This window comes from Miniopterus schreibersii (genome assembly GCF_964146895.1).
Source record: "Miniopterus schreibersii genome assembly, chromosome: 5".
NCBI classification, from domain to species: Eukaryota; Metazoa; Chordata; class Mammalia; order Chiroptera; family Miniopteridae; genus Miniopterus; species Miniopterus schreibersii.
Genome location: NC_138106.1, coordinates 30,278,574 through 30,299,183, shown reverse-complemented (window position 1 = coordinate 30,299,183; position 20,610 = coordinate 30,278,574). Strand labels below are relative to the sequence as shown.

Sequence of the window (20,610 nt, the reverse complement as noted above, 5' to 3'; positions counted from 1 at the left end):
GGAAAGCACCTATATAGTAACAGCTCAAATGTTTGTGAATGAGAATGAATAATAAAGGTTTATCATGCTCCTTAAACATCAATAATGGATACATTAAGTTCAGCATGTTCTGTGTAATAAGATACTGGAACAAAACAAAAAAAGTGCTACTTAGATTTCCACAAGAGAGATGAATAATTAAAGATAGCGTTGCTACCAGTAAGAGAATAAAAAGTCAAGTCATAAACTGGGAAAATAATTCACAAAATTTAACCAGCGGAAGACTTGTATAGAGAATACATAAAGAACTTTTACATACTGATAGGAAAAATATGAACAACTCTCTTTCAAACATAGGCAAAAGGCTTAAATAAGTCTTCACAGAGGAAGATACCCAAATGGCCATTGATTATATTAGTATGAAAGAAGATACTTAATATTATTAACCAACAGAAAAATTAAAATTAAAACCCAAAATGATAGCACCATCATCTATGCGAATGATCATATCAAATGTTGGTGACAATAGGGAGCAACTGGGTCATTTATGCATTGCTGGTGGTAGTGTAATTGGTACACGCACTTTAGACAACTCTTGGGCAGTACCTACAAAGGTTAAACAAACACGTGCCTACCCTGTGACCTAGCAATTCCACAACTAGATAAACACCCAGGAAAAATTAGTACATCTATTCTACCAATGCACAAGAATGGGGGGGGGGGGGGGTGGAGGGAAAATGAGGAACACCTGCAATAGTGTCAACAATGAGAAATTTAAATAAAAAAATATCTAGATGTGTCACATTACAGAGAAAATGACAGCTTTGCCTAATCATTTTATAACAAAGTAGTTCATCTTACCTCTGCTACCAGTTGCTGAAGAGATGGTGAAGCTACAGAATGTAGACTTGAGTTACCCCTTATGGGACTGTGGAGACTAACATAAGCCACAACGTTTCTCTGCAGAACCCTCTTGAAATCCTGAAATAAAATAAAATAAAATAAAATATGTCTCTAATATAAATAAAAATAACACATTCTATTTATTCAGTTACATATTAAATAATAAACACTCTCTACTTAAAATCATTACATTGCACAAGAACTTTTTTAAAAAAAAGCAATTTCATACTTTATTAAGAGTACACAATCATAAAAGAATTTTGAATAAATGCAATGAGTTAAACATAAATGTTGATAAAATATTTTAAAGCATGTTCTTGAGTCAAATTAAAAAAAATTTTTTTTAGTCAAATTTTAAGAGAGTATGTTCTTAAATGGTTAACGTATTATGAGATTCACCTTCAAAATACAAAATGGAATATTTGGTCGAGTGATGGCACTTAATTTTAGTCTTTGAATTAGAGAACAGACAAGGGAAAACTACTTCAGTGATTAATAAACCAACCCTTTCCTTTGAAGCAATGAGCTACTTTTTGCACAAAGTGGCTCTTTATTCTGAGCAAAATGAAGCATAATACAAGTGTGTTCTTGCACATATTAACTGAAATAAAACCTGATACATTTCATGTGTATTACTAGCACAAAATGATTCAACAGAATAGTTTTTTCACTTATCTGCTAAACCCTACCCCCCAAAATTGAAGACTAATGATTCTATTAATAATGTACCACCACTAAAAAGTCCTTCTGATATTTCTCTCCTCTTTTGAACAAATATTTAATAGGTCATTACCATGGCGGCAGTCCTACAGAAATATCCTAAAAATTGTATTACTTCATGTCTTAGGAACATATATTTCTTCTTCCAACACTATAAGATGAAACCTGCAAGGACTTGAAATACCTAGGGAATCAATGTTACTCCTATTTTATGTTGAAAATTCAGCTATACCTCTATAAGAGATGTGAAAAGACAACTCATTTAAAACTAGTAAGTATTTTAAAGAAAAAGAAAGCTTAACTCAAATGCTCTGCTTTACACATAATATTTTTTTAAAAGTCCAGTGTTACAAGCACTCTAGAAAGCCAGCCTCTATTTGCTCACCAACACATAGACACTTTCTATATGTTAGTCCATTTAATCCTCATGATATAGGCATTCCTGTGCTCATTTGATAAATCAAGCCTTGGAGGAGTTAATCTTGCCTAAGGCCTTGTGTTGTATGATAGAGAAGATTTGAACTCAGCCGTCTTTGACTGTAAAATGTGTAGTATTTCCACAATAGCCTGTGAAAAATAAAACTTCTTCACAGAATAAATGGTAGTTTTTAAAGAACCTATTTAGTAAAATGTTATAATTCTCCCCAAAGATCAAGTATTGAGTCAATTCTCTAACTCTCTCACTATAAAATTCATTTTTAAGTTTATTGACCAAAATAGTCTAATTGTTTTAATTACATCTGGATTTCAAGGAGTTCCTGTGCAAACAAAATTAAATAGGACAATATGACATGTCAACAAGTTTTTCCCTTACTCGTCTTCATCAGGGAATATATTTAGAGCATAAATTGGTTTCAGTCTAAAAGAAAATGTTTCATTCTGATGAGAGTAAATTTTGAACAGGAAAACTAATAGTTTCTAAATTCCTCCTCATCTAGATAGTTACAAACTGGCTTCATAAACTGTATTGAAATAATTTTTTAAGATATAGCAACCTGCAATAGTATATTTTAAAAGCTAATAATCAAATCTATATATTTTATTCAACATTTTCTTTACTCAAATGTCTTTGCCCAAAAAGTCATGAAAAAACCATAAAGTGACTAAGTGCATAATTAGTTGTCAAATATGCATACATGCATAAATATCCCAGGATACCGGCTCCTAATCTTTATGACTAAGAAGAGCCTTTTCTAGCATAAACATTTCACCTATGGACCCCCACATTACTGTAATTGTAATTTTAGTATCTGTTGCTTGAGAAAATGTAAAATCACCAAAGGGTACAAAATTGGGTAAAACTTAAAAATGAATTTGTATTATATTAAACACAAAAACGTCTACTTAATTTAAAAAATATAATTGCCCACATTCACTTAAGGTCACATTATTGATTCAACTTAAAGGCTATGATACATGATGCTCAAACAAATTCAAGGACTTTTTGCAAAGCGCATCCCCATGCACAAGGGTTCAAGATATTTAAGTTAGGAATTACTAATGTTAGCCAGATAAACCTGCTTAGAGAACATAATTTAGACATATACATATTAGGATTAACATAAATTTATTGTGAAAGTTAGTAGATAGATATCAAGAAGGCTGTATAATATAGAATAAATTTTTGGAATTTAAAAATAATCTTCAAGACATTATCTTAAAATGTGCCTCATAACAAAATCTAAAATATTATTTTCTTTCTGATAAATACATTCTGAAATATTAAAGTCAGCCCAGATCACAAATATATTCCCCAGATTGTTTTTCTAACTTATTTATATGCTTAAAGTAAGTAGTTTGAAATAGAAGTTTGGGAACTTGTTTTAGGTCTTATATTTTCCATCCTCCTAAAAAATTGTCAATTTAACAAGCTTCTTTCAGTAATGGAATTGATTCCTTTGAATTAGTTGTTTTGAATACGGAACAAGCACTCACTCCATCAATTTACATACAGAAAAGTATTGTAATTTATAACATGTGAATCTTGATACATTTTACACGGTCAATTTTTTCTCAGTTTTAAGACTTTTCTTTCCCTCAAATTAAAAACACACTTGGTACTTTCTTTTATATACCTTTTAGATATTTTCTTTGATATTCAATAGACATGTGATTTTTTTTAGGTGCTTAAATTTAAAAAAACACAAAAACGAAACAAGAGAATTTCCAATTAGATATTTAGAAGTTTTTTCTCGAAAGCTGAGGCAGTGAATAAACTAAAATAGTTTTATTTTCTTTAGCTAAAACTGTAGGGTTTTTCTACATTTCCATTGCACCTCTTTTTTTTTAAAAAAAAGAGTAAATAGAATGTCTAAGAGTTTTACGTTTTCATTGCTGTTAATATGGCATCAATCCAATTATCAGCCGTCATATTCCATTAAAAACAGTGTATGTGTGAGACCCAGGCATAGAAGCCTTTGAAACCAAATACTCCAGTTGCTTTCGAACCCTGACCCGTTCACTTGGACAGAGGCTCCCTCCTGTGGGTAGGTGGGGATTTATGGAGGTAGGAAGGAAACAAACCTTAAATTTGAGTCTAGCCTCTATATTGCCTAGCTAAGCTATAATGCTGAGGTTATAAACATTTAACCTAGGAGGTCATTTCCTTATTCTAGATAATTTCTAGAAAGCTTTAAAAAGAAAGGTTATGGTATGTATCACTCGGTCCTTTCCTGTGCTGAGCCTGTCAGCCTGTCCACGGGGGTACGCAATAACCAGGTAGACACTACCGTGGGTGTGGAGTGTAGATGTGGAGCAACAGGGCCAGTGGCAGATCCTACACCCAAGTCGCCGTGCTCTGACTCTAATTCCCGTTCATTCTTCTGGGTGACTTCAGCAACCTAACAGATGTGACATCCTGACTGAGATGCACACTCGTGCCCTTCGTTTCAACAATTTTACTTTGTCTACTGTAGTCAGAGAGAGAGAGAGAGAGAGAGAATGTGCATTTACCTCTCCCCATTCATATGAGCCAATATTGCCAAAGACGGTTCCTCCCCAGGAACAGAAAACAACGCTGCGGTCGGGTCTCCACCCTCCCTGGGCCCTTAGCATCAAGGCCTGGACGAAGGCCGTGACTATGGCGGTGCCGCTGGCCCATCCTGGTCCCCCGTAGCTGGGGGCCGTGGGATGGTGGCTGCCGACGATGACATACCGGTCTGCAAACGGAAAGAAACAAGAGCCATTAAAAGAAAATAGAAACCTTAACAATAAATTTAATGACATTTACGTAATCCTACTGCACAACTGAGCAGCAATTATGCAAAATTGTTCTAATAATTAAGACTACTTTACATTTTTCACCCCTGTCTTGATTCACACATCTGTGTATATCAAAGCGGAGGCAGCTGCTGAACCCAATTATGAATCCAGAGCTTATATTCATATTACTGTCCTCTGCGGCATGCATATTAATTAATGAGATATACAAATATGCCACAATGAAACCTTTATCTAACATTTTCCCAGAATCATAGTGGGACGTGCCCTGTAAACAATGTGTGTATGCTCAGTAAATATTCATGAACTATTAATACATTCAGGGAGCAGTTATTTAGTAGCTTTAAATATTAAAAATGTGGTAGTCATGTATGGATTTTGCAATAAATGAAGTATTTAGGGAATTAGAGTTTTAGCCTCTTTTCTTTCTCTGAAGAATATAAAATCAACAACATCGAAAGGCATCCAGTTACTGTAAAAGTTTCCTTTTCACATATTTTATTTTATATGATCATACAAAAACTATTAGATATACTGTTACAAAGGTCTCAGTGACACATGGAATGGGTATTCTATGTACATTACTGACTATTGTCATCAATAAGGTAGTCTAAACACATACTTGAGAGTGTTCTCTGACACTCTTGTCAGTGAGTGTTACTGGTGCAGAGATAAATTTATTTGCTCATCAGGAGATGTCTCGTAGTTTGATGCTTAAGTGGGCACACTCTGAAGCCTGCCTGCGTGGGTTTGAACCGGGGCTATCCAATTTACTAGTTGTGTGACCTTGGGCAGCTTATTTAACCTTTCTATGTCTTAGTTTCTTTAACTATAAAATGGGAATAAAAATAGTACATACCTCATTCAGTTCTTTTGAGTTTCATGTGAGTTATTACCATTTGTAAAGCACTTTGAACAGTGCCTGATGCCTAGTAAGGACTACATATGTGTGGAATAAATTATTCACCAGTTGACTCATGGTATCAAAAGCTACCTCATCAGAACAACATCACTGTGTGAAGCTAGTTATTTTCCCACACTGATGCTGGAGCCAGCAATGACTTTGATCTGCCAACATTTCATCAACATTTAAGTGATGGTATACATAGTGTGTCAGCAAACGTTGGAACTCTGGGAATTTATTCACTGATTTTCCAGATATGTGTGAAAGTTCTGTTTGGAATTGCCTTTATTCTAAATAAACACCTAAAAATCTTAATAAGATTGATGGTTGTTTCTAATTTTCAGAGTCATTAACACTATGTGATATTTTTGTTGAGAATTTAAATAAGATTTGAGAAGCTTTGCTAATATTCACTGAAAAATATTACTGCTAAATTGATTTAAATATTTTTTCTATATTGAATTTCAATAAAGAAAGTTTTTACCCTAAAGCTAATATAATATTGTACAATTTGGTTTTTCAATAACAACTTGCAAATGCAGTAATGTTGATAAATACATATTTCTAATGCTTCCGTTAGAGATCTTTACGATGGGAATTTGTTAAAATGCAACAGTAACAATTTTCAAATTTATTTATATCTTGTGTTATTGAGCAGAGGTTGTTCAAAATTGCTACTGTAAGGAAATCAGAGAAAATATATACCTTCCTTTAATTTTGTAAGAGTTAGCTGGCAAGAAACTGGGAGGGATATCCAACTTGATCTCAGAAACTTCTGGGTTAGCAATTATAGGGTCAATATGACTGAAGTCATAGAGAAGAATAATTGTTCAAGAACTTGAGTAAAGAGTAAATATCTCAACCAAATTGACAGAAGTGGCGCAAATGCACTAAAAAAATTACTGCGTTCTACTCTGTATAACAAGCCATCAGACAAGAATATGTGATTCAACCTCACAATGTATTTGGAAGCATTGCTATTAATCTCTAAATCTATGTGTCAGTTATTTTTACATTTTAGCCTGTATAACATTATCTCAAGATTCAATTTTCATCCTATAACAAAGATTAAATTATTTAAAAATTAACCAGGTGATCATTTTCATAAGCAACTTCAAAACCTAAAGTGATGCAAAAATTAGGCAGAATTGTCAGCAGACCAAGGGTCAGAGATGGGACACAGATTAACAATGAGAGATTATATTTGAAGGGGAAAAAAACCCACACCACTAAAATGGAAATATTTTATTTTTAAAAAGGTCTTTTCTTTTTTTAAAAAATAAAAATGCCTTCAATGGTGTTATAGCTAATAAAGGAAGAAGAGAAAGAAGACATTGGCTTTTATAGCTTTTCTTCGCCAGGTACATGCCAGTTTAACTAATCTAAACCCTGTTTTCTCGGTTTTGTTTTGATTTCCTCATAGTCTCTACTTTGATTTATTTTTGAAGAGATATGCTAAGAAAGAATAAAGATCTACTTCCTGGTTTCACATTGACCCCCTCTTAGGGTGGTATAAACCTCTGGTTCCACGGAAAGTAGGATATATAACTATGCTATTAAATTACTATAGAGCAATTCTTTGTGATGTTTCACATAAAGTGTAGATTATGAATTATTTACCGTACTTACCTGGAGAAGTCAAGCCCTTTAAATACCCAACAACATTAGTAACTGTTTTGAATTTTGTGACTGTCTGAACTTGCATGTTGACAATTCTTTTTTCTGAAAAAAAATTTAAAAAAATAGATGCTTGTTTCTCTATACTCTTATGTCTTAAAACATTCAAATTTATTTATCTAATATAATCAGCAAAATAATTCTGAACAATTACATTTTTGGTAGATAACTAAAGTTATACTTTTAAAAATATATATATCTTTATTGATTTCAGAGAGAGGAAAGGAGAGGGAGAGAGAGAGAGACAGAGATAGAAACATCAATGATGAGAGAGTCACTGATTGGCTGCAGCCCGCAACCCGGGCATGTGCCCTGACCGGGAATCGAACCCCGATCACCTGGATCCTAGGTCGAAGCTCAACCGCTGAGCCATGCGTGGCCGGGCAAGTTATACTTTTTTGACAAATATTTATTTAACACTTTGTAGACTCTATTTTCGGGACTTGCTATGCAATGATTACTAATATACAATTACTTGCCTCATAGAACTGCAGAGCCATAAATAGGCAATTCTAAACTTCATATTTCAATACAACAGAATTCAACATGAGAACACACAGACGACAACCTTGGGGAGATGTGTACAACTCATATATTTTAAAAAAGAAAAAATATTTATCAGATAAAAACATTTCCAAAGAATTTTAAATACTTTTCTAATGTCAGGAAAATAACATGTGGAAGATAATTTAAACTTTCCTGTATGATTCATTGTTACATCATCACTTTGAAAGCCGTAAAGTATTACATACATGAAAAGAATAAAGATTCTTAAAGCTATATATATTTTCAAATACTGAATTCCTCATTCCCACCAGTGTTTGCAGCTCTCTCTCCTGTGCTCTAAATCTCCATCAGTTGCTCTGCCTTTCTGAGTTCTTCTATTCATGTTGACATTCAAAAATTTTGATAACAAATAGGGCAAAGACGCCAATCAGGAGGGACTCCTGCCACAACCCTAAAGTGACCTTTGAAGGCCTTTGGTGATAACATGTGTTAATGCTGTATCTAATGCATTCTGCAAGTTTCTAGGGGAGGCTGAAGGGCGGCCAGATGGTAGTGTTGGGGCGGGGTGGGGAATGAGTTGACAGCAAAGCAGCTAATTCAAAACAGACATGCTCTAGTAATGTCCAGCCTGCAAATGTCACTTCCGACTGCTAGATGAAAATTAGTAGGATACATAAGTTGCTTCTTCCTTGAATGTACCCTACTAACAACTCAAATGGGAAATCAGTGCACTGAATCTGTAAAAATTATAACTAAAACAAGAATAAAAAGACCCCGAAAGAATACCTGAGTGCCTCATGTATAAAAAATAGGAAATTTGCTTCAAGCCTAAGGATTGTAGTTTTAATTTAAATGCTATGCATTTTTGTTTGCTTTAAATTAATATAGTTTGTTTTTTAGAGCAGCTTCAGATTTATAGAAAGAGTTAATAGAAAGTACAGTTTCCAAATATCCTGCAGCCTGCCCCCAATTGTTAACATTTGTTGCCACTGATGAGCCAATATTAATACATTACTACTGAAGTCCACCATTTCCATTAGGGTTCACACTTTGTTTCCTACACTCTTATGGGTTTGACAAATGCATGATGACACACATCCAGCATTACAGAGTAGTCATCATATGCTCCGTACAGAGTAGTTTCATTGCCCAAAATATTGCCTGTGCTTGACCTAGGCATCCTTCCCTCCCTCCCTCCCCCCTCCCTCCCTCCCTCCCCCCTCCCTCCCTCCCTCCCTCCCTCCCTCCCTCCCTCCCTCCCTCCCTCCCTCCCTCCCTCCGCAGCCCCTGGCAGTCACTGATCTTTCAAATGTCTCCACATTTTTGCCTTTTCAAAAATGTCATATAGTTGGACTCATATGTTTGTTTTATAATAATGATTTAATTCCCTGTTCTAAGTTTGTTCCAAATAATCCAGATAAGTGTGCATTAGATAAAAGAATCATTACCATATAGTTTTCTAAAATCTTTCCAGCTTATATTTTGGTTAGATATAGATGAAAAATTTTCTCTGGTTTTCTAAGATTTAATATTAATTTTTTTTGTGTAATTCAGCAGTAAGAAAACCTGACAACATATACAAATGTGCATATATAGTTAATATGAATGTGCAATACACTGGTTGAAAAATGTCCATACATTAATAGAGTGTCTTAAAATTTATAATAGCTATTTTCACACATACACTACTTCTCATTGGATCTCAATAATTCTTGAAATCACCAATTTAAATAGTTTTTATTATCTTCATTTATTGAATGAAGCACATAGGAGCAAAACTGGGACTCAAACTCAGGTCTTCATATAAATATCATTTTTATCTGAACAATAAAGCATGTGTGGCTCAGTGATTGAGCGTTGAACTAGGAACAAAGAGGTCACGGTTTGATTCCCGGTGAGGGCACATGCCAGGGTTGTGGGCTCAATCCTCAGTAGGGGGCGTGCGGGAGGCAGCTGGTTGATGTTTCTCTCTCATCGGTGTTTCTATCTCTCTCTCCTTTTACCTTCCTCTCTCGAAAAATCAAAAAAACTTATTTGAAAAGAAAAAGAAAAAGATACAGAAAGATTGGAAGTTTAAAAAATATAACATAAAGTTACTAATAAAAAAAAAAGCTAGTGTAGTTAAATTAATATCAGATCAAATCAAATTTAAGGCAAGCCTTATAGATATAAAAAAGATCACTTCATTTGATAAGTATTGTAACTAACCAGGAAAATACGATATATTTGAATTTATAAACACCTGAAAAATGACCTCAAAAAGATATAAATAAAAAGTTGACAGAACTATAAGGTAAAATGGACAAATCTATATTCACAGTAAGGGATTTTAAAACTAATAATAAGATATAGAATATCTAAATGACCTGATTAAGGAATTTAGTCTAAATGAATATATATATAAAACTCTATGCCTAACAACCACACAGTACATATTCTTTTCTCTTGGGCCATAAGGGAGACCTCAAAGAATTGAAAGCGTATCTAAATAAAGTAGAAACAATACATTCTAATGGAAATCTAAGTTGCTTATACTCTCAGAATCGTGCCACGATGCCAAGTAGCATGTAAGTGCCTAAAGCATGGTGGGAGAGTCCCGGGGGCTACTTCCAACTTGAGCAGAACCCTAACAGGATTTTTACAGAGAGGATAGCATTTGCACTGAGCTTTAGGGAATACTTGAGTCTTATAACATGGAGACACAAATGTGCATGACATATTTGGATAATACTGAATAAAATAATAGTGAGGAAAAGTGGACACCTGAAGGAAATAGCAGAATATAGAACCAGAAAGTCATTGAGGAATCTCTGGCAGTTTCTAGGTTAGTAAATGACAACGTTAGCCCATTGTGAAAAAAGGATCAGCAAAATATAAAGATAGGGTTACCTCTAAGGGATTTTGTCATATTATATATACACACACACACACACACACACACACACACACACAATAAAATTTAGTTGGAGCTGCTATAATTTGAAAGGAGTGACAGGTACTTGAGAAATAATGTACGAAGAAAGTAAGAACCTGTAAAAATTGCTGAGAAACATTAAACATTGGATAAGACTTCTTAAAGTAATGTTTTCTTCAAAGTGTACATCTAGGGTGGTCTTTAGGCCTTTTAGCAAACAAACAATAAGTGTCTAGACTGAATCAAAATGGAATCATTTCCTAAAATCAAAATTGTTGAGACAGAAAGCCAGAAACTTGCAAAACTCTGGGTGAATGACAGATCTGTGTCACCCTCAGTCAACCCAACCTGCACTCCCCAGGATATAGAGAATTGACTGTACTTTCTGTTGACTTTGGACAATAGGTTTCCCACCTACGTTCACTCTGTTTAAGAGCCTTGATGAATAGTCCTTCAAAGTGATTTCTGAAGCTATTTTTCCCTTTTGTCCAAGGACTTCAGACTGGCAGCTCATGAAGGCTGATCTTTAGTTCTACGAATACTCTGTTATCAGCTTCCAGCTCAGACTCCTAGGTTCACTGTGCAACTGACTGCTTAAAAAGCCATAAAATTGGGGTGTCACCATTGCGCAGTTCAGTGACTCCTAACATCTAGTTTGTATCTGTCACAACTCCAATCATTCTTTCCTAAAGAATTCTAGCTCACTGAAATTTTTTGTATAAAGAGTGGTCACCATATCTACATGCATGTTATATACAAGTAATCTGAACAAATTAAATTTTTATACCATGTTCTTCTGGATATATTTTTACATGTTGATGGCTAGAATTTATCAAAGCTCACCCTTCTCTAAAACAAGTTCTCCATTTTCTTAACTTACTTTTTATATGTCTCCTGAGGAATTTTCTTTCGGGGCTACTCTGAACAGGTTGATTGGTCTCATATGTAACAAAAACAAAAAAATGCTGGGTACAACTGTAATAACATTTCCAGTTAATGGATATTTCCTGAAAACCTAAAATGTACTGCTTGGCAATAAATTTTAGCATAGCAAAACTTAGTGGATACTATGTTCAGTACAACATTTTAAATCTCTGCTCAAGAAATGATAATGTATACTTTTAAGTAGCTGTTAATAAATTACAAATGTACATTTTTGAAATATAAAAAAGCTATAAACATCAGTAGACATTATATTATTCTAATAAAAGTAACTTTCATTAGAAATATATAAAATTTTGAATAAGAAAATAGTTATTATATAAATGTAGGATATGTATATAAATTATATATATATATCCATATGAGGAGATATGACCTAAATTTGCTTATGTAAAACTTGTCATCACATCATTACTATGGCATTAAGTTTTAAGCACTTTAGAAAGTCATTTTTCTATTCATTAAAAAATAATTCATAAAATATCAAACTGTTTCTTTTAACTTGATGCATTTATATTTTCACCCTAAATTACATTAATAGATTTTATACTTACTTCTCTCCTTTTTAAAATATATTTGTGGTTTTTAATCAGAAGCTATGATTGACATCTGATCGTTTAAATTTCCATGTTTTGGTTGATTCTCAAGGAGAAAGACTGACAACATATTGGACCAATGGGTAAGACTCACAAACTGTGAGACAATGAAAAATGATAGAGAGTCAATATTCAATTATCTACTCAATGCAAACTATATATATATGCGAGAAATTTTATTCTGCCCCTTTTCTATGCTTCATGCAATTCTCAGTTCTCTCGGTGCCTTTTATAAAAACACCATGCTTTCCATTTCACTTTGCAGAGCCTATTTCATGAATATAGATAATTCCTTTGTTTAAAGTTTCATGGTCTGTATTAGTTATGTAGCTTTTGGCTGTGAGAAACTGAAAATCTAACATAAATTTACTGACAAAATTTAGGGGAGGAGGTATGGACTCAATCAACGGCCAGTTCAGTAGCTTTGGCTTCAGACAAGGCTTTATAACTGAAATGCTGTGGACAAGGTTTTCTCTCTCCTTCTGGCACTGTCCCTCGCTCCCTATCTTCCTCTCTCCTTCCCTCTCTCCCTCTCTCCTTTTCTCTTTCTCTATCTCTCCCCATGACTCACCTATATGTTCCTGGTTGGCTGCAATCTTCCATAAGGCAATACAGTCAAGGTCCCAAGAAAGCCATCAAAAGATCACAAGGCTGCATGCTTTCTGGTTCAGCTCTATTGAGTCAGCTCAAAGTCCAGAAATTGAGTCTAGGCTGTCTGGATAGACTTAGATCTTGAACCAATCACTATAATACGCTGGATGTAATATGCCAGTGAACTTGAACTACTCAGGATATGTTTCTATAGCTTGGGATGCAGTCAAACCTGCTCATACTATATTCCTGGGAAATAAAGGCAATAGTTCAAAATGGGAGAGGGGCAAGTGAATGCTAAGAAAGCAAATATGAGAGGCAGATGTCACTACTGATGTCCGGACTTTAGAGAATTCTGATTCGGTGTAGAGGTAGGGTTAAAGAGGTGAGATAAATAATTAGTAGATTTGCACACATATTTAATGTACTTTTGTCTAAATTTCTAAGTGAAGATTTTCTACACTAAAGCGCAGGATTATACTTAGAAATTTCAACAGTAAGATATAATTATAATATGCTTTAAATTATTTTTGTAATCCATAAATTATAAGCATTATTTTCATTCCCCCAAAATAAAGTATCTCATTCTGTATCCTTTTCATGCTTTATCCTGATATATGTCATAGTGAGCAACAAGTGTGTTTATGTGTTAATGTGAAAACTTTGAAGCTAATTAACTTGGCTGTGTCATGAGTATTATTACCCAAAGCATTGGGGTAAAGGGTCATTAGCCTATATTTAAGATTGGTTTAAATTTAACAACTCAGACTGTTCAATCAATATTTGTAAAATCTAAATGTAATACTTTGTATTAAAATGATGAAAGAAGGACCCGTTCTAACATGAAATATCATCTCAATTTAAATACATCTCTCTTTGAGTTTTTCTAAAACCAATGATAATCACTATATCCATGAGAAAAAGTTGATGTAGCTTAATTCACTGGCAAACAGGCCTATCCTGTTGTTTCTTTAACACTGGAGTTATAAGCAGGTTTCAGAATATATCTCAATACTTCTTCTCAGCTTCATATATGGTCCTAAATTATTGCAGAGATACAGCTGGCGAGTTTGCTTTGCTATGCTATTACTAGGCAGACATTTAACATAGTGTGCAATGCACTGATACAGTTATTTGATAAGGAAGACAACTGCTAACTTAACATTTTACAGTACACAAAAGTACTCAGAAGTCCACCATGATTGAACCCTCAGGACAACTTGGGATACTAGAAGGTTAGATATCCTTCTGCAGAAGCAGATGCATAGGTCCCAGCAGGCAGGTGGCATATGGTGCTAGCATGAGGACTGTCGACTCGCTGAGGACAGGGCAGGGGCAGGAACGCATAGGGGTTCCGAATATTTATTGAATTAACTAATCAAATAATTAAATCTGGGCTTAAACCTAGTCTTTTAGAGGTCCAGTGCTTTCCTTACAACTAAAGTATTATTACAGTGTTGTAATAATACATATTTTAACAAATAGAGCCCATAATGATTTGTGGGCTCAGAAGACAAGACAAGACAAAACAAAACAAAACAAAACAAAACAAAACAAAACAAAAACTCCTTAAGGGCTTCTCCATTCTACTTCGAGGACACAGGCTTATCATTGTTATCCGTATTTCCCACTTTGCTCAATCAATAATCAGTTCAGGAGGCTCTCAATCTATGAAAAGCTATGTCTCTACCTGAGGGCAATTCTGAATGTATTCACATTTTTTTTTAGGCTTCTTCAAAACATTTTATTTTTATGCTTTTGTTATCAAGAGAAAAACAGATGAAATGAGATAAGGGTAGTTGAGCCTCCAAGTCTGGTCACAAAAACAGAGCCCCTCAAGTTGAATTTCAAAGTGACTAGATGCAAATTTAACAATATGTAAAGAGAATCTCCTCTTTAGAACTCTAATGCTGAGGCTGGAGGCAGAAATAAGAGGCAGCCGGTGGCTTTCACCCCACCACAGGTAGCTTAACGACTTCAGTTTTATCCTGTGTGGTCCAACAAGGCCTGACAAACTGCACTGCAGTAAGAGAAGCATCTCCTGGGCAATGATGCATAAAGACAGAGGGATTTTTTTAGTCAATTGCAGGAATTAGGCTTTAATGCTTTCTACTAAAGGACTTCATACCCCAGATAGCTGACTGCTTTCCGCTGAATCTTGGCAGGCAACACTGCTGCTGAAGCTGAAACTGGGAAGCTATGTTAAGCAGATTTTCATGAAAGTACAAAATGCTTTATTTGTAAAGCTGCTTTTCTTTATTGCAGTCCAAAATGTGTTTCCTCTTTTTTTCAGTCTCTCAGTTTGTTCAACCTCAGTCTTTATTAAAATTACCTTCCAAAAATGTCCCTTAAAGAGCCAGAGAAGGTAAATACTCACCTCATCAAAAAATACATATATATACTTTTTAAAAAGCACAATCCTATTCATGTCAATTTAAGAGATTAAAAATGATCACAGTTCTTACAAAAGCTACAAGGCACACAGAAAGACATTAAATACGTTACCATTATGTGGAAGTTCTAGAGGGCTACAGACACCGTTTTTGGTTCCACCTGTCGATGAAGAGATCAGTTTTGCAACGAGAGCCGCCGAGATGGGCTGCACTAGTAGAGAGGTGAGGTTTGATCGGTTTTGCCTAAAGCTTCCAACTGTATTCAAGAGAGAAAGGAACAGAAGCCTTTGTCAAGAGAAATTAAAAACACTAGAAGAAAAGTGTTTATTTGTAGTAAGTATTTACACTATAAGTGGTAAGTTTATTTTGTTCATTTATTCCTTAGTTACACTCTGTCTACTTATTAAAAATGATTTGAGGTACTTAGTAAAAATTCAATCCAAATACTGCTATGCATGTTAGTTAATGATAGCAGATTGCACACACACACTTACCTCCATTCTCCACTGGAATGACAATAAAGGAACCAAAAAAGCACTAATCCACATGGGCCAAAGGAATAAAAAAGACATTAACAATAAGATTCTACAAGCTGTGAAGCAGATGAATTATTGTCAACTGATAATAGCAGACCAAGGAGACCGAAATCTAAGCCAACAGAGCGGGGAAGCTGAAAAGCAATGCTGCTTCTGCCACAGACAGCTGTAGGAATTGCCAGCACCAACTACCTATTAAAGTAGGAGAGAAGGAGGGGCTAGAAGCAGGAGGACTTGAAATTCTGATTGTGAGGGGGTCTCTCCTGAACCCCTCACTCACTCTGTGGGTGTGAACAGTGCCTGTTCCTTCCTCCTTCACTCCTGCAGAAAACTGGAAGTGGGATGCTGAACAGAGAGACACCAGAGAGCGCGAATGGTGAGTCTCCCACTTAAAATGGGATGGTGTCATGATCGCTGAGTCTCTTCAGATGTTTTCCTCTCTTGGCGCCCAGAATCCTTCCTTCCAGTTAGGGCAGCAGAAAATTCACTTCTAGTAAATATGACCAGGTCAATGGAGAATATGTAAAAATGTTTAAAACCTGGAAGTCTACCAATATAGGCACTCACCCAAGACACCCTAAGTTAAAACCCATTGGTCAATAAATTCCAGCCGTACAAAGAACTTTGAGTCAACATAATTAAGTTTGGCACTCTTAAGTGGGAGCCCTCATCCAAGGACCATGCTAAAATGGCACAGCTGCAGCAGACCTAGTGAGGAGAGGAGTGGAGCTCAGGAAGACAAAAATAACTGAAATGCTGGACATGTGTTGATGTTAATGTTAATAATTGGGAGAACATTTACAGTAAGGTCAGAAAGTTAGCATGTGAAGAGTTTCTAGATAAAAAGAAAAATAAGAAATCTATGAAATGAGACAACTATTAGCTTCAAAGGGATTACAAAGTTTTTCAAGAAAGAAATATAGTCATCATAGGGTGTGAATAATATTTACATAGTCATAATAACATTGGCCATGACCTTTTAAAACAAAATTGATATTATTCTATAGTAAAAAAGACAAAAGGGAAAAAATCAGGGGTGAGGGTACATGGAGAATTTGAAAGAAAATTAAATCTTTCTCTTCCATAGTGGTAAGTCAATGTAATAGATAAAACTGAAACATGAATTCAACTCTTTAAAATGCCCTTGTGACACAGAGAGGTAAATATAAAAAATAGTTAACAACTAAAAATGTTGAAAGCAATTGAGTATTTGCCTTTGGGAGTTAGAGACGGGAGAGGACACAAGGAAGTATGGAGAAGGTGAAATATTTTTATAAATTAAGTTTTGCAGGAAGATTTGACTATATTCATCTATAAGTTTGAGAAAATAAAAATTAAATACAAATAAAAAGGAAAAACAGCTATGATAACATAAGTAAGGGAAATATACACAAGTACGTAGTGTAAAGAGAATGGAGAGAATGAACTAAACTGTGCTTAAGAACTAAGATACCTTATTCAGTTTATATATTTATCTTGACTCAGGAAATACACAAAGGAATGACTTTATCAGGCAGCCAATAATGTTTACAAACACAGAGCTCTATTTTTCAGAACTTTTATTAGGAAAAATAATTGCCAAAGTTTTTCTCAAAATTTAATTTGATAGGACTGCAGGGGGTGCAGAACTCAATGATACTGGTATCCAGCCTCCAGGAGGCAGATTATAAATGAGAAAATATGTTACAGAAGTTTTTCCTTAATTTATCAACTGGAAAACCACAGGACTAAAAAATGATATTTAGCTTAGCCCTGTGGCAACCATAGAAGCTATGGCTTTGAAGAAAAAAAATAATGAAGATTCAGGCTCAGGATGGGTTTTGTTATATAAGCACTCTGCTGCTCTAATAATTCAGTAACTGCTTTATATGGACGTGTGGCAGTGCATTTTGACCACAGTGCAGTTCATTGCTTCCTAACCATTTGCTTGTTCAAAAAGTATGAAGAATTTCAATATGGCAATAGCGGAGCATTAAATTAGGCATGAGCCCTCTAACGGGGGTCCTGGAGACTACACCGGTTGCAGGCCCATGAACCGGGTCCTAGTTCGCACAGGAGATGCCAGTAGCGATACAGCTGGCTGAGGTACACTGAAGGGGACTTTGAGACCGCAGAGAAATTGTTCTCAGCCACAAGTGACCAGCCCTGGAGTCACAGTGATAAATATCTCAAGACATAAGCATTGTGCACACCAGCTGGAAAGCCTTTGTACAGCCATTTCCTCTGCTTCTCTCCTCATGTATTTTCTCCCTCAGCCATTACCTTGGAAACTTTTAGGGCACACAAGACAATGAAATTCTGTAGCCCCCCCCTTTTCAGTTACCCACAGTCAAGTGAGGTCTGAATATATTAAGTGGAAAATTGCAGAAATAAAAAATTAAGAGGTTTTATTTATTTATTTTTCTTAATTTTATTTTTGTTTAAAATATTACAGATGTCCCTTTTTCTCCCCAATGACCCACTCCGCCCTGTCCTCTCCCCTCCCCACTATTGTCCGTGTCCTTGGGTTGTGCATATATGCACATAAATTCTTCTTTAAAGTGCACATCAATCTGAGTAGCATGGTGAAATCTCTCACCATCTTGCTCCCGCCTGCCCGAGATGTGAATCGTCCCTTTGTCCAGCGTCTCCATGCTGTATATGCCACCCACCTGTTAATCACTTAGCTGCCTCAGTTATCAGAGAGAGAGAAAATGGAGCCCAGGTACAACCCAAGAATAAATTATAATTTCATGAATCCCAGACTTGGTATATGTTTATGCTTCTTCCCCAGCTAACGCTCTCCCACAGTGAACATATTACACAGGCTTTCAAAACCCATCCCCCAAACTCTCACTCATTAACCTTGCTCTGGAGTTTCTTATGAGTAAAAAAGAAAGGTTTTTATAAATAAAATTATCTTTGAGATATATTTATCTGTTAATAAAAAATCAATAAGTGTATTCTGTTTCCCTCTACAATGCTCTATTAACCATATGAAACAATGCACTTAAAAGTCACATATGAGTGAACTTTAGACCATACTTGAACATCCACAAATCTTTGATTTGTTGGGCTGCATAACTAACAGACTTGCATTAATTTTGAAATATCTGAAGTGGTTCATTAGCTTTTCACCTTCAGCTTAATGGCAGCTTGACAAACAGTTTGCTTCTGAGAGCAGATACTAAAAGCAGGACTTTACAGAACACTAAGATTGAATTATAGACAAGGGTTTGTTGGTTTTTTTTCTTAAAAACTTGTTTATTGAAGAAAAGCTTAGAGAAGAACTACATTTTTACATTATTAAGAGGCTCTCAATAAAATCAAACACATGTATGATTTTTATTCAGTTATATTTTAAAACACATTAATTATAAGAATCCATTGGATATGAGATAAAAATCAGGGAGATTACACACCTCAATGAAAAGGGTACAATAACATTATGTTCTAGTGCTCTAACTTAGATTGCAGCATTTATATCATGCCCTGCACATTGTGTATGCTCAATAAAGACTGATTGACACCATCTTTTATTTCAGGAGATAGCTAGTTCTCTCTGTACCTTGTGCATTCTTTGTAATTTAGATAAAGATCCAAATTGATCCAACTCTTTAATAATCCTGTCCCTGATACAGTGCCACATGCATCCAGAAAGAAGAAATTGGATATAGAGCCCCAAGTTTGACTCCATCACTGCCTCACTGTTTGAAATGTGGCATATAAATAATTTCATTATGATAATATTGTCATCCCATCTACAATACCAGAACAAGCAAGGTGACACTGAAAAGTCTTTATTATGCTAATTTACTGAAATAAAGAGTGCATTAGCTCTAGAAGCCCAGAGCCTGAACCACAGTGGGTGAAATTTAGAAGTGATGAGGTTAAAAATAAGTAAAATGTTTTCTAATTGTACATACTTAATAGCTTTTGCATTATGCTTTTCAAATTGCTGATGCCCATTTCAATCACATCTGGTTATATGCGAAGAAGCAGGTACTCTGTTAGCTGCAAGCACTTTCTGTGTGTAGCAAGGTGGAATTATTTTGAACTCAACTGAAAAGTTACTGTATACATCAAGTGCCACTTACCCAGAATATCAGAAACTAAATACCGCAGACACTGGGATCCTCAGAATTAAGGCACCATTAAGGTGAGATAATGTTAAAAAAATGTGCTGCTAAATAAAGGTCTTGTGCGGATCAATACGGATAATATGTTTCCATTGGCAAGGATAGCACAGTCTCTGTGAAACTCAACCCTCAGCACCTGACTCTGTGCGTGCGTGCGTGCATGTGTGTGTGTGTGTGTGTGTGTGTGTGTGTGTGTAAACATGAGATCTGTGTGAGATAATGTAAGCGAGATCCTACAGATCCTTTCTCTTCAATGTGCAGTCCTTGGGGAAACAGCATCAGCATGACCAGGGAACTCATCACAAATGCAGAATCTCAGACCCCACCCAGCCCGTCCGGATCAGAATCTGGAGTTGAAGACCCCCAGGTGACTCATTTGCACAGTACATAAGCACTGGTCTAAATCATTATATATTTTACATCATTTTTTGTAGCAAAGATGATGTAGAAAGCAAGATGAATAATAGACAGAGGTTGCTCACCTTTCCCAGAATTAAAGGTGGCAGAGCCTTTGACTGTATCAATAGACCCCAAGTCAATAGTTTGCTGAGTCGCCTTGAAAATGGGTAACCAGTCTGTTCAGATGAGGCCACTGAAGAAGCTTAAATCGG

At 35.3% G+C, this 20,610-nt stretch overlaps 1 protein-coding gene across 2 annotated transcripts in view; it reads right to left on the bottom strand.

The window, feature by feature from the left end:
• NAALADL2 (N-acetylated alpha-linked acidic dipeptidase like 2) overlaps nucleotides 1-20,610 on the bottom strand; it is a 661,226-nt gene that overhangs the window by 222,337 nt on the left and 418,279 nt on the right. Inside the window, exons 6-9 of one of the 2 annotated variants that reach the window (XM_081138571.1) lie at nucleotides 15,458-15,601; nucleotides 7,346-7,447; nucleotides 4,555-4,760; nucleotides 841-960 (exon numbers count right to left, since the gene is read on the bottom strand). In XM_081138571.1, the coding sequence (XP_080994697.1) occupies nucleotides 841-960; nucleotides 4,555-4,760; nucleotides 7,346-7,447; nucleotides 15,458-15,601 (572 nt within the window). The remainder of the gene's footprint in view (nucleotides 1-840; nucleotides 961-4,554; nucleotides 4,761-7,345; nucleotides 7,448-15,457; nucleotides 15,602-20,610) is intronic. The other variant, XM_081138570.1, reaches the window with a different exon arrangement.